Source organism: Apodemus sylvaticus, chromosome 22 (assembly GCF_947179515.1).
Source record: "Apodemus sylvaticus chromosome 22, mApoSyl1.1, whole genome shotgun sequence".
In the NCBI taxonomy this organism is placed as follows: domain Eukaryota; kingdom Metazoa; phylum Chordata; class Mammalia; order Rodentia; family Muridae; genus Apodemus; species Apodemus sylvaticus.
This window is the reverse complement of record NC_067493.1, coordinates 54,759,058-54,772,695: the sequence shown is the minus strand read 5'-3', so window position 1 is coordinate 54,772,695 and position 13,638 is coordinate 54,759,058. Positions and strand designations below refer to the sequence as shown.

General features: G+C 50.6%; 1 protein-coding gene across 1 annotated transcript in view; it reads left to right on the top strand.

Annotated features, from left to right (window-relative positions):
- Positions 1-13,638, top strand: part of Myo1h (myosin IH) — a 46,692-nt gene that overhangs the window by 27,355 nt on the left and 5,699 nt on the right. The window contains exons 14-22 of the mRNA XM_052169145.1: positions 290-384; positions 3,889-3,935; positions 5,509-5,589; positions 6,694-6,799; positions 7,754-7,871; positions 9,226-9,339; positions 10,103-10,179; positions 11,480-11,548; positions 13,146-13,230. Of these exons, the coding sequence (XP_052025105.1) occupies positions 290-384; positions 3,889-3,935; positions 5,509-5,589; positions 6,694-6,799; positions 7,754-7,871; positions 9,226-9,339; positions 10,103-10,179; positions 11,480-11,548; positions 13,146-13,230 (792 nt within the window). The remainder of the gene's footprint in view (positions 1-289; positions 385-3,888; positions 3,936-5,508; positions 5,590-6,693; positions 6,800-7,753; positions 7,872-9,225; positions 9,340-10,102; positions 10,180-11,479; positions 11,549-13,145; positions 13,231-13,638) is intronic.

Here is a 13,638-nt window from a genome sequence, read left to right as displayed (position 1 = left end):
TACAAAATTTTAAATAGGACAAAACCCCTGCGTTGTTGAGGGAACCCAGGGCTTTATGCTTGCCATGGAATTGGTGTTTTACTGCCCAGGTCAGACTTAAACAAGACAAAGGCTGAATGTTTCTCACAGACATATGCTTTTCTTCCTCACTAGCTTAGGTGAAGAAAGGCTCTGATTATGAGACACCTGACAGACAGACGGAGAGGGAACAAGGCTCCCCAGGAGCCCCAGGGAGTCAGCTTCATTGCAGATGGCCCAGGACATCATGGTGTGTGTTTGTGTCTTGTAGCCGGAAGCTGGCTGATCCAAAGGGCCGGAAGAGGATCGGCTGGCTGGAATTCTGCCTCCTGCATTACGCAGGAGAGGTAACCTACTGCACCAAAGGTAAGTGGCCGGGGTGGGTCACAGCCATGCAGGTGTCCAGGTGTGTAAGCCAGTCACCAAGTCCTCCAAGGAGATGCTATCTGTGGCCACCCCCAAGTCCCTAGTGTTGCATTCAAGCAAGCCACCTAAAAGGTCTTTATTAATTATTGATATTGTTACGCCCAAGTCCAAGTCACAGGGACTCCAAAGACCATCAAAGAGCCAATTCCGAAGCAAATACACAAAGGTCTTTTATTACGAGCTCATGAGCAAGGACTCTTGCTGTCCACATCGCAGAGGGTCCAAAGTGAGAGCCCCAGTCTAGGGGTGCAGGGTATTTATTGTGCTTACAGCAAACTTGGGGAATTTCCATACAGGTCAGCAAGTTAATATTTTAAAAGCTGCATCTGTAGCATAATCTGCAGGAACCAAACGTGGGGCAAACCAGCAGACAGACAGGATGGCTAGGTTATCTGTTCTCTGCAGGAGATCTTAGGCTATCTCTGAACCTTGACCCTGCTATAGCAGCCTGACTGGCTGTTTTTAAGTGGGGCGTGGTCATAGGATATTTATTCAGGTGGCTCTTGTGGTTTCCTTCCCGGAATTGGGAGTTTAGCCCCCGGTCTCACACAAAATGGAGTTTCTTCAAAAACAGAGTTGGTTGGGGATTTACAATATAACCACCGGTTTTTAAATAAATAAATAAAGCAATATCATACAACCTGTACTTCAATCTGTTGACAGGTGCAACTCAGGAGTTTTAGTAAATTCAGAGTTGTACATCAGTTTACTCTAATTCATTTTAGAACACTGTCTGCCTACACCCTCTGTCCTTTTCCCCCACCCTCTCCCCCACCCTCTCCCCCCCCCACAACCTCTGCCCCTCCCCCACACTCTTTGCTCCTCCCCCACCCTATGCCCCTCCCACATACCCTTTGCCTCCCCCCCTTTCTCCTACACTCTCTATCCCTCCTCCGACCTCTGCCACTCCCACACCCTCTTCTCCCTCTGCTCTTCCCTCCTCCAACTTCTGCCCTTCCCCTATATACTCTGCCCCTCTTCCCCCACACCCTCTGCCCCTCCCCCACACTTTATTCCCCTTCTGCTTCTTATCCCCCTACCCTCTACCCCGCCCCTATGCTCCGCCCCTCCCCCACAGTGCTAGGCAATGAACCAATGCTCTTCCTAAGTGCACAGTGCCTGGCCTGGCCTGGAGAATCCCACTTGTGATCTCTCAGCATCTGATCTCGCTCATCAGTGTAAGGTTTCAAATGTCCTCCATGCTGCCAGTCATATTCAGTGTTCAGTAATATTCCTTTCTCTGGATAACCTTCTCTGTGCCCATAGGTCAGTAACCATTCAGGGCATCTATCTTTACAGCCATGGTGGAAACTGACACTTGGAATACGCCTGCACATCTCCCTCCCCCACAGTAGCAGCGACTGCATCTGGGGCCACACATGCATGAAAAGTGTAAGAATTTAGGGACAGTTTCACCTCAGTGCCCAGGCTGGCTATGAACTTGCCATCTTCTGGCCTCAGCCTTCTAAGTAGCAGGGATGACCAGGTCGCCTTTCTTTTCCTGGGTGGATAGTAAGGACGGGAGTGACTGGGTCCCACGGAAGTCCCTGCTTAGTGTTTTCAGGAGCCTTCCGATTGCTATGATCTTCATCTCTCCTTGTCCTCCCCAGCACCCACAATGCTCTGCAGCAGCCTTCTGGGCATGTGCGAAGGCTGCCCTGTGGTTCTCCTGGTAGCTGGTGATGCCAAACACTCTGTGTACTTGCCAGCCGTTTGTATATCTTCCCTGGATAAATACCTCTTTAGATACTTTGCCCATTAAAAAGTCATTGTTGAATCATGAGAGGTATATATATATATATATATTATGGACACTAGAACTTTGTCAGATATAGAATTTGCCAGTATCTTCCCCAATTCTGAGAACTGACCTTTTGAGAGACCAGATCTTTTAGGTTCAGACTCTATCTTGGCCAGGTTATTCTCCTGCAAAACTGCACCCCCCAGGTTACAAGTCCACCCCTGGCATTTTATAACAACCACCAATCAGGAGGAAAACAGAAGTTAAGTTTATGGTTTGGCTCCCAGCGCAGCCAATTATGTTAAAGGCCATAATGGTCCCCATCTGATGTGTGCCAGGCTGGATACCTCGTTCTTTGCCTCTATAAATGCTTGCCTGGAACTAGACTTGGGGCTGCCCCCTCCTATTTGATACCCTAGGGCAATTACATGGTGGACTTTTGGGGTTCACAAATGCTTACTGGGCACAGTGCTTTCTCTTTATTGGTGGTATCTTTCAAAGCACCAGAAAGTTCATCACTAAGAATCTTTGTAAAGTAACAGAATACATTTTAAGATTTTCTGTTCTTTTAAATGCAAGGCAGTGTAGAGCAAGTTTTTAAAAAGAAGAGATCGGCTCTCTGTTGAGATGATTTCATTTATATTTTGAGGCCAGCCTAGTCTGCAGAGCGAGTTGCAGGAGTCAGAACTGCATGTCTCAACTAACCAACAAAACCAGAAAACCACCAGGGAGTGGGAAAGGACACCGGGGGAATTTGCCTTTGTGGGAATGGCCTCGGCTCGCCTCCTGGGGCTCAGTGCCCCCCACTGTCCCTGTGGGTCACAGGTCATTGCTACTGGACCGTTTTGAATTAAGGCCACACACTGTAGAGCAGCCTGATGTAGGTTTACCTCTGAGGACCTGCCTCTCAGCCTGGGAGGTTGTCCCCTAGACTATCTGGCATTCTATAGAGTCGTGCAGGGACGGTGTCCATCCAGAATGTCTGGCTCTCTCTGGGGGTATAATGGGAGAGTGTCCCCCATGCTACCTGGCTCTGTCTAAGGGTACATGGCGATGTCCCCCATGATATCTGGATCTGTCTGGAAGTGTGTAGGGGTGTCCCCCATGACGTCTGGTTCTGAAGGATGTTCATCATTGTACATAGGGTGTGCTTCTAGTGTGACTGAGCAGAGGCCTGGGTGTTGCTCCATGCTTAGCTCACAGTACAGATCACAGCTCGCTGCCAGGATTCAGCCCGCCTCGGTATTGCAAGGACTGGGAAACCCCATGTGACCTCAGATGTCACCAGGTGTCTCAGTTAGGGTTTAACTGCTGTGAGCAGACACCATGACCAAGGCAACTCTTAGAAGGACAACATTTAATTGGGGCTGGCATACAGGTTCAGAGGTTCAGTCCATTATCATCAAGGTGGGAACATGGCAGCATCCAGGCAGGCCTGGTGCAGGAGGAGCGGAGAATTCTACATCTTCATCTGAAGGCTGCTAGGAGGAGACTGATGTCCAGGCAGCTAGGAGGAGGGTCTTACAGCCACACCCACAGTGACACACCTACTCCAACAGGGCCACACCTACTCCACCAAGGCCACGCCCACTAGTAGTGCCACTCCCTGATCGGAACATATTTAAACCATCACACCAGGATGTGTCTTAGCTATTAGTATGGAATTGCATTGATTGAAACTTTGTTTTTTGTTTTTAAAACAGGATTCTTGGAGAAAAACAACGACCTACTCTATAGACACCTGAAGGAGGTGAGTCTGAATCTAACCGCCACACGTTGCTAATGGTGAGGCAGAAGTTGACAGTGGCTCTGGGTTCTCTGGAACTTTCTTGTCTGTGGATTACGTCCTCAGCTGGGACTACAGGCAGCCTACAATCCTCCCTAGCACCTGCTCGGCAGCCCCAGGAGGGCCAGGAGTTTGAAACTGTCCTCCGCTAAGCTTCAGTTTGCAGCTGGGAACTGTGCGAGACCCTGTCTGGGAAAAACCAACAGAATTTTCTGTTTTAAAGCTGACTGAAATTTTATTAAACACGAGGACTTTTTTATATGTCTCAATTTTTTAAAATTAAGGACTTCTTCCAAAGGTAGTGGCACACACCTGTAACCCCAGCGTTTGAGAGAGGGAAATGGGAGGATCTTGGATTTAAGGCCAGCCTTGGCTAGCTAATGAAAGTGTCTAAAAGAAAACCATAAAATAAAGATTAGATGAGGGGCTGGAGAGATGGCTCAGCAGTTAAGTGCACTGACTGCTCTTCTGAAGGTCCTGAGTTCAAATCCCAGCAACCACATGGTGGCTCACAACCATCTCTAATGAGAGCTCACGCCCTCTTCTGGTGTGTCTGAAGACAGCGACGGTGTACTTACATATAATAAATAAGTAAATCTTAAAAAAAAAAAAAAAAAAAGATTAGACGAGGAGGAAGACATGGGCTGGGGCTGAGCATATGCAAGGCACCAAGTACGATTTAAAAACAAGGATAAGGGCTGGAGAGATGGCTCAGCAGTTAAGAGCACTGACTGCTCTTCTAGAGGTCCTGAGTTCAAATCCCAGCAACCACGTGGTGGCTCACAAACATCTGTAATGGGATCTAATGTCCTCTTCTGGGGTGTCTGAAGGACAGCTACAGTGTACTCATATATATATATATATATATATATATATATATATATATATATATATATATATATATATATATATATAATAAGTCTTTTTAAAAGGCAATATATGTATAAACAAGAATAAAAGGGGGTACATTTTCATTATTAGATTATTTCAAAGATTTATAGAGCACAACCAGCTAATTACAAAGCCTAGCGGCTTTGGCTTCACCCCACTGTGCCTGTCTCCTGAGAGCCAGCGTCTGCTGGTTTCTGAGTTCTCCTGCAAGTGGCTGAGGCCAGGCTGTGTCCTCCGTTCCTTTCCCCTGCATAGCAGAGCACCGCACCTTGCTTGCTCGCTCCGGCCTTCTTATGATTGAATGCTCAGAGGTTGCCTTATTCCCCAGCACTACGGTGGGCTGGAGACAACTCTTGCTTAATCACCATACAGAAAACCAGCCGTCTCCACAGTACACAAGGCAGAGACCGACCGCGCATTTGGATACCTACAGTGCTCTTTGGCAATGCTGGCTGTGGAACCCAGGGTCTCACTACAGGAAGAAAACAACAGCTCCAGCCCCTCACTCCCCATTTCTTTGTGTCTCTTCCCACTTCCCTGTGGTGGGAAGTATCTTTAAGTGCCCACGGAGGGGTGGCTCTGCTGTCCCCCGATGGACTCTAGGATTCCCGCAGCAGCCAGTTCAGTGTGGCCTCTCTTCACACAGGTGCTGTGCAGCTCCAAGAACAGCATCTTGAGGGAATGTTTCCTGGTGGCGGAGCTTGAAAACCGGAGGCGTCCGCCCACGGTGGGTGAGGGAGAGATGCTGGTGTGAACTGGTGTGAACGTAGCAAGGGAACAAAAGCCACCGGGTAGCAGTGACTGCTCTGTCCTTTCACCCATGGAAACATACAAAATTGCATGTGTAAACTTTGTATCAGTTCATTCCTTCGTGGGCAGCTGTACTGGAGGTGGGGTGGGGGAACGGGGCTCCTTGCCCTCAGGGGTTACAGTCTAAGAGCTAGAGGATGTCAGAAAATACCACCAAATGGAGGGACTTGGACCTGGGGACAGGGGATTGGACCCAGTGGTGGCCTTGCTCTGTAAGATGCTCTGCATGCCTGAGCCAGCTTCCCCCCACTGTGACAAAATCCTTGAGGAAAAAAAAAAAAAAAACTTAAAAGTTGATTTAGTTCCTGATTTTGGAGACTGCACTCCATGACCTCTGGTTGCGGGAGGCACGGCAGCAGAGAAGGTGTGTGGAGAGATTGGGGGTAAATACACTTTTCCAAGCTAAGTTACTTCTTCCCAGGAGGCCACACCTTTTAAAGAGCCCACGCCCCTCCTAAAGAACTGCACCCTCAAAGAACCCACCAACCCCAACAGCAGTGGCGCTGACTCTGACGATGATGTCAGAGTCCTCCACTCGCTGTAAAAGCTGTGCACTGGGGGACACGGATTCAGGACATGGGCCTTTGAAGGAAACCTCAGAACCCAGTCATGACACTGTGGCTCGTGAGCTAAGAGCCTGGCTAATTGCCGGGCGGTGGTGGCCACACCTTTAACCCCAGCATTTGAGAGGCAGAAGCAGGCAGATTTCTGAGTTCGACGCCAGCCTGGTCTACAGAGTGAGTTCCAGGACAGCCAGGGCTACACAGAGCTGTACAAAACCAAAACCAAACCAAACCAACAACAACAAAGCCTGGCTGGCACTGAGCCGGGGACCCAGTGTCTGCGCACAGCCTCTCTCCAACAACAGCCCCAGCCTCTCTTTAGTTAGGAAAATCATCTTGTGCCTGAGAAGCCGTCTGCCCGGAGCACTAGGAACTGACCTTCCCAGCACAGGCCATCTCCAGCTCCAGAGCTCAGGCGGAAGCAGAGGCGTCTACTCACTGTGCCCCTCACTGCCTAGGTCGGGACTCAGTTTAAGAACAGCCTGAGCAGCCTGCTGGAAATTCTCATCTCCAAGGAGCCCTCCTACATACGCTGCATTAAGCCCAATGAGAGGAAGGAGCCCAGTGAGTTAGCCACCGCGAGCCCTGAGCTGGGGGGGTGGGGGGGAGCAAGGCTGGGTGGCTGTGGTCAAGAACTCCAAACCCACCACACCCTTCTCCTTGGACATGAGCTCTTTCCCTTCTCAAGCAATAGGGGCTGGGATATGGCTCAGTGGGCAAAGTGCTTGCCTTGTGAGCATGAGGATCAGAGTTCAAATCCCCAGAATCCGCATAAAGCCAGACATAGTAATCTGTGTTTCTAACGCAAGTGCTAGTTACGCACCAGGTTAGCCCGTAGGTACACACACACACACACTCTTAAAAGTAAAATAAACTTTTTAAAAAGGTGTGGCCATAATGGCATACCTTTAACCTCAAGAGGTAGAGCCAGGTTGGGGAGGGGCAGAATCAGAAGGCAGAGCCAAGTTGAAGAGGGGCGGGGCGGAAGGCGGAGCCAGGTTGGGGAGGGGCAGAGTCAGAAGGCGGAGCCAGGTTGAGGGGGCGGGGCCGGAGGCGGAGCCAGACTGAGGAGGGGAGGGGGTGGAAGGCGGGGCAAGGCTGAGGAAGGGGCAGGGACCAACTCCTGCGCAGAAGCAGGACAGACACAGAAAGAAATAAGAAAAAAAGACCATTAGATGCTACACTTATTGAGAGGGAGTAAAACTCTTCCATGGCCCAGGCAGGTGGCATACTAGAGAACAGGGTGACAGGGCCTGGAGAGTGTTCTCCATAGGGAGGTAGTAACAGTAAGCCCTTCAGCCAATTGTTGACTCGTGAGAGTCCCGGCCACATCACCGTACCTCGGGATTGTTGATCAGGAGAAACTAGAATTCCCCTCCAAACCCTTCCAACCCAAGAAACACAGCCAAAGTCTAGTAACAGGTTTCCGTGGCTAGTCGCAGCCTGGAGCAGCCCAGAGACTCGGTTTCAGTGGAACCGAGGGAGCGTTTCCGGTCACTCTCTTCTATTTCTCCAAAGGCAAGTTTGATGACTTCCTCATCAGCCACCAGATCAAGTACCTGGGGCTAATGGAGCACCTGCGCGTGCGGCGGGCCGGCTTCGCCTACAGGCGCAAGTACGAGCATTTCCTGCAGAGGTGAGCCAGTCTGTGGAGCCCCAGTCCTTTAACTATCGGGTGACATTCCCTAGGCGTCCCTGATCAGATCCAAAGCGCATGGGCCGGCCGTGAGAACAGAACATTTGTTCTCCTGCGAAACCCGGTCCCTTTCTGCTGGGTTCACGAAGCCCTACCCTAACTTAGCTTCCTGCAGTCCTGGGGGGGGGGGGGGAGGCTGGGTACTCAGACCAAGGTGGGGGCGCATCCAGACCCCTAAGAGTTAGTGCCTCTGTCCTGGGCTGTGAAGGGCAGTGGGTGCAACAGTGAGGTGTCACAGAGGCACCAGCTTTGAAACCCCAGGTGGGTGGGAATTCTCCCTGTGCCTCACAGATGCGACCTATCCCTTTACCCTCAGCAGGGGTTAAAGGGTCAGGTGTTTATAAGGTTTAATGCCACACCCACAGCGGCTTCTTTGGGGACGGGCAGCACATGGCTGCTCTAAGACAATGGCAGTGCGCTCTTGGGTGAGCATCGCCTGGCCTAAATACCGAGCTCTGTCCTTGTCTCAAAAAAAAAAAAAAAAAATAGTCTCAGAAATGTCTGAGATCCAGTCTCTGAGGGAGAAGGCGGGGAGGAGGAGATGGCTTGGGGGAGAGAGTGGTTGTGGCACAAGGGTGAGGACCAGATGCTGGTCCCCAGCATGCACCCACATAAGTGCCAGGCGGGCCTAACAGCCCCCCTTTCCCGTGTAACCCCAGCACTCGGGTGTCAAACAGGATTCCCATGCCAGCAGGCTACCTAGAATCACCGACTCAGCGGACTGAGCTCAGTGAGGGCCCCTGCCTCAGTGAACAGTGAAGAGCAACTGAGAAAGATACCTAACAGCCACCCCCTACACACACACACACACACACACACACACAGAGCGTGAGAGCGTGTGCGCACATACATGCGCACCCGTGTCCTCACACATGTAAAGGTACTCCAGCATGCATGAAAACAAGCATGTCACTTTTCCTCCCAGTGCCTGAGCACATCTGTTGCCTGTCTGGCTGCCTCCCCTCCCCCCTCACACCCCTCCCCCACCCAGACAACTGGGCTGCCCGACTTTGGGCCATTAGAAACAATGTTGCATGAGCATCTGTTGACACACGATGCAGCGCTTGGATACACACCTGGGAGAGTGAGCCACCTGGCTCTGTGCAGCGATGGCGCTGCTGTGGGAGCCACTTCCTCTCATTCTTCCCCACCCTGTACGTACTGCTGAGGTGTGTCTGTACCTTGAGTGGCTGGCACACTTTAAGGGGGTCCAGGAGGCCTCTAGGGGTGTGTGGAGGTCAGCATGGGGTATCCTGGTGGCTTCTACATGTCCTTCCTTCTCCATTCCTGGTAGGTACAAGTCGCTGTGCCCAGACACCTGGCCACACTGGCATGGACCCCCAGGCGAGGGTGTCGAGCGGCTGATCAAGTACATTGGCTACCAACCTCAGGACTACAAGTTAGGAAAGTGAGTGGCAGGAGACCCCAAACTGTCAGAGCTCCAGTCGACATCCATCCAATCCATCAGAAGCCTGGCAAACTCTCCTCTCCTCCCTTGCTTCTGTCTCTTTTTCCTCCGGGGGACCTGGAAGTCCCACCTATGCCTCCTGCCCAGCAATTGGTCCATGGCTTTCTTTACTGACAGATCAAGGACCAACTGGGGAACAGGACCTTACCATCAGAACCACCCTACATTCTACAGCCTCGGACTTTGGAGTCCCAGGGCGTGGCATGCCCCTGCCCCCTTAGCAGCTGCTCTGGTGCTGTGTAGCTGGTGCAGAGAGGCCATTAATACCCTGCCTGAATGCCCAGAAGCATGAATGCAGGCAACTTCGGGCCACACCACAGATTTGCTCTGTGGGGCTATGGAATACGCCACAGCAGCAGTAATGCATTCTCTCATAACCCAGGGTCCAGGATAAAGGCATAGGCAGGGCAGGCTCTGTCTGAAGGTCCTCCATCAGCTCCTAGCCTTCCTTGGCTGGTAGCATCACTCCTGCCTGCTTGGGTCCCACATCCTAGCTCTTATAAAGAGGACACTGGACTGGATTTAGGGCCTACTCTAACCTACTGTCTCCCCTCTACTGTACTCTGAGCACATCTGCAGACAGTGCTGCAACCCCACCCACAAAGGTCACATTCTAAAGTTCTGATTGGACATGCATTGGGGGCACTCAGCCATCATAGGTGGCAGCTGACCAATCAATAACTATGTTTCTTCTTGCTTCTAGAACCAAAATATTTATTCGCTTCCCTAGAACCCTGTTTGCTACTGAAGATGCCTTTGAATTTAGTAAACATCAATTAGGTATGATATTCTTTTTGTCCCAATTTCAAGAAATATGAGCACAGCCAGGGAGAAGGAAAGAACCTTAAACACGGCTGCCTGCTGTGTCAGAAGGCATGCTGTGTGGGGCTGGAGAGACGGCTCGGCAGTTAAGAGCACTGAATGCTCTTTCAAAGGTCCTGAGTTCAATTCCCAGCATCCACATGGTGGCTCGTAACCATCTGTAATGGGGTCTGATGCCCTCTTCTGGTGTGTCTGGACACAGCTATGATGTAATCATATAAATAATACAAATAATTTTTTTTTTTAAAAAAAGAAGGTATCACTTAAGAATGGGATAAAGGAGCAGGACTATGGGGGTATGAGGACATACCTCTGACCTGATACGCTTTGAGGGCAGGTGTGGACACATCACATGTCCGTGTGTCTCCTTCTAAGCCTGCGCCCTCGTGCAGGCAGAAGTGTAAAGACACAGGGTACCAGGCCCCTCGTTCAGACCTCACAACTTCTTTTCCGTATCTGATGGCAACAGGTGTGCCTTCAAGCCTGCAGCTGGGGTGTTTTTTGTGAATGGCGAGTGACAGCAAGACCAGATATTTTTCTAACTGCAAATCTAAGGGGTCCTCACTCTCTGCCTTGTGCGCTAACAATCGTGTTCCCAGAACAAGCCTGTGAATAGGTACAGCTGCCCCTGTTCAGGGGAGCTGAGACATAGAGGCTCCAGGGAGCTGTGGAGAACCACAGCTGATCAGCAGCAGAGCCGGGGCTTGAACTTGGGCCTGTCTGGCTGCAAGATCTGACGGTTGCACATGCTAGGCAAGCTTTCTCCCACTGAGCTACTGCCCAGCAGCAGGTAGCCACGGCCACCCCCTGGCTGATCAGCCAGGCTCCCGGGCTTTGGGTCAGCACCTCTTCCTGGAGGGTGTGCTGCTGGTGGTCTGTGAACGTGGCCTCTGTGAACGTGGCCTCTGGTCCCCAGACACTACATGGAGGGGCTGGTGAAGGCCAGACAGTGTTGGTGTCTATACATCTCCATGTGAGTCTGATGCTACTTCTGAGATGTGTGCATGTCCTTCCTGCCTTATGGATGGGTTGTGGGGATGAGCTATGAACTGGGCACCTAGCAGTGCTCCTCTTCCTCACCCTGTAAAAGGCAAGAGAACCACAGAGTGCGGGGAGCTAGGCCTAACGGAACCAGCGGGCCTGTCTCTCCCACACTCTTAGCTCCCGAGAGTCATTACACCGCAGGCTCTCGAGGTCAGTCCTGCTTCCAGAAATCACGATCAAAGCCAATTCACCAAAAATTTTGTTTTATTTTAAGTGTCGAGGATCCAGGCTACATACAAAGGCTGCCTAGGAAGAAGGGAATATGTGAGGAAGAGACAAGCAGGTAAGGACCGGGCGACGTGTGACACGCCCATCCCCTCTGCCCACCCTTCCTTACACCTTTGTCTGGAGCTGCCTTGGGCCTAGTTCTGAGATTGTAGCGCAGTGCCTGTCCTATGCACAAGTTTACATGGCACGTGTAAATAAGGTATGTGCGTGTGTTGTCAGGCAGTACACATGCTCACGTGTGCTTGTGCAGGCTGGAGGCCAGTGCTGGGCATCTTCTTTCTTCTTCATCATATTTTCTGAGATGGAGGACTGACTGGCTTTACCAGATGGCTGGTGAGTCCCAGGGATCCTCCTGCCTCCACCATCCCTAGCCCTGGAATCACAAGCATGTATTCCACGTCCAGCTTTTTGGATGGGTCCTGGGGATTCAAACTCAGGTCCTTGTGCTTGCAGGGTGAAGCACTTTACTACTGAGCCATCTCCCCAGTGCCTAAGAGAATTTCCTTTAAAGTTTTACCCATCACTTAAGAGTCATATTTTCAAGCAATGTCCCCCGTTTTTTAGACCTTATCTCTTTAATTTCATTCTTACTCCATTTTTCTTTACAGTTTTACCATCTATGGATGCCACTAAACAGCATAGTTTGATGGGTGTTGGTCTTTCGTGGCTAGAGTTTTATTTTCTGAATTGTTTTTGAAATTCAACCAGGAGATGGACATATTTACCTTTTTTCAAAGCTGTATTCTATTCCTTTAGGACAGAGATCAACAAGACAGGAGTATTTCTTTTTCTTTTTAAGATTTATTTTATTTATGAGTACACTGTAGCTGTCTTCAGACATACCAGGAGAGGGCGTCAGATCCCATTATAGATGGTTGTGAGCCACCATGTGGTTGCTAGAATTGAACTCAGGACCTTTGGAAGAGCAGCCAGTGCTTTTTCCTGCTGAACCATCTCTCCAGCCCAAGAGGATCATTTCAAATCTGTGGGTCTTACAGTCTCCACAGTCACTCAACTCTGCTGCTGCTGCCTCAGGATTGCCTTAAGCAATATGTAAAAGAATGGTTTTAACTGGGTTACAATCAAACTTTATATAAACAGGCAGCTGGTCTTCCAACCACAGTCTGCCAGCCCCAGGCTCTGAGTACTAGAATGTGTGATTTTTAATTGCCTGTCTTCCAAAAGAAACACTGCTGTTCTGGGGGGGAAATGCAATTTGAAAACCCAAAGAAACACACACACACACCATGAAAAAAAAAAATTAGAACACAGAGACAAGCCAGGAGCTTAGTTTCCATGCCCCCGATTGTTTCTGAATCTCCATCTTTGAATGTTGCAACTGAAAGTCAGCGCGGTAAAACCAAACTGAACGTTGGTGCTGGGACTGTTCCTCAGGTGTAGTTCCCCACAGAGCTCTCGGGAGAGCCCCTCCTGTAACTCCAAGCTTCTGCAAAGGTTCCCAGCCTCTGTGGTTGCCTGGAACATGCAGGCTCTGAGCTGCAGGTATGCCATGCACCCTGCTAGCAACCTCTGGCACCAGCAGAGCCCTCTAGTGGGCTGACATGTACTGAGTGGAGGGATCCTAATGAGAAAGCCTTCTGTGTTTCTGCGTGAATGTTCCACCTTCTAATGCCAGCAGTGGACTCTTCCAGCCACCAAGTTAGAAGCCCACTGGCGCGGAGTCCTGGCTCGGAAGGAGATCAAGAGGAGAAAGTGGGCGGTGCAGATCATTCGGAGGTAAGGTCTCAGCACCACGGGACCAGCAGACTGCAGTGTGGTCATGGGTCTGGTGGGGTTTCTGTGGTTGTTTTTGAGGGGCAGGAGTGTGTTATGTGTGCACGTGTGCATGTGTAGGTGCCCATGAGAGTGGGTGCCTTCCAGAAGAGGCGGTGGTTCTCTGAGCTGGGGTTAGTTGTTTGAGCTGCCTGCTGTGGACGCTCCTATCTGAATGAACTTCAGTCCTCCTGACTGGTGACTGAGAGCAAACGCACTGTGCCATCTCTCGAGCTGTGGTCTTGGTTTATACAGGAAGCTCTGTCCTCAGAGCATGCTGGGAACCCAGCTGTTGGGTCTCAGCTTCACTGACTGCTCTGACTCCTTTAGTCACGTGACTTTCAGAGCCAGTTAGGGAGAGTGAGCCAGTCT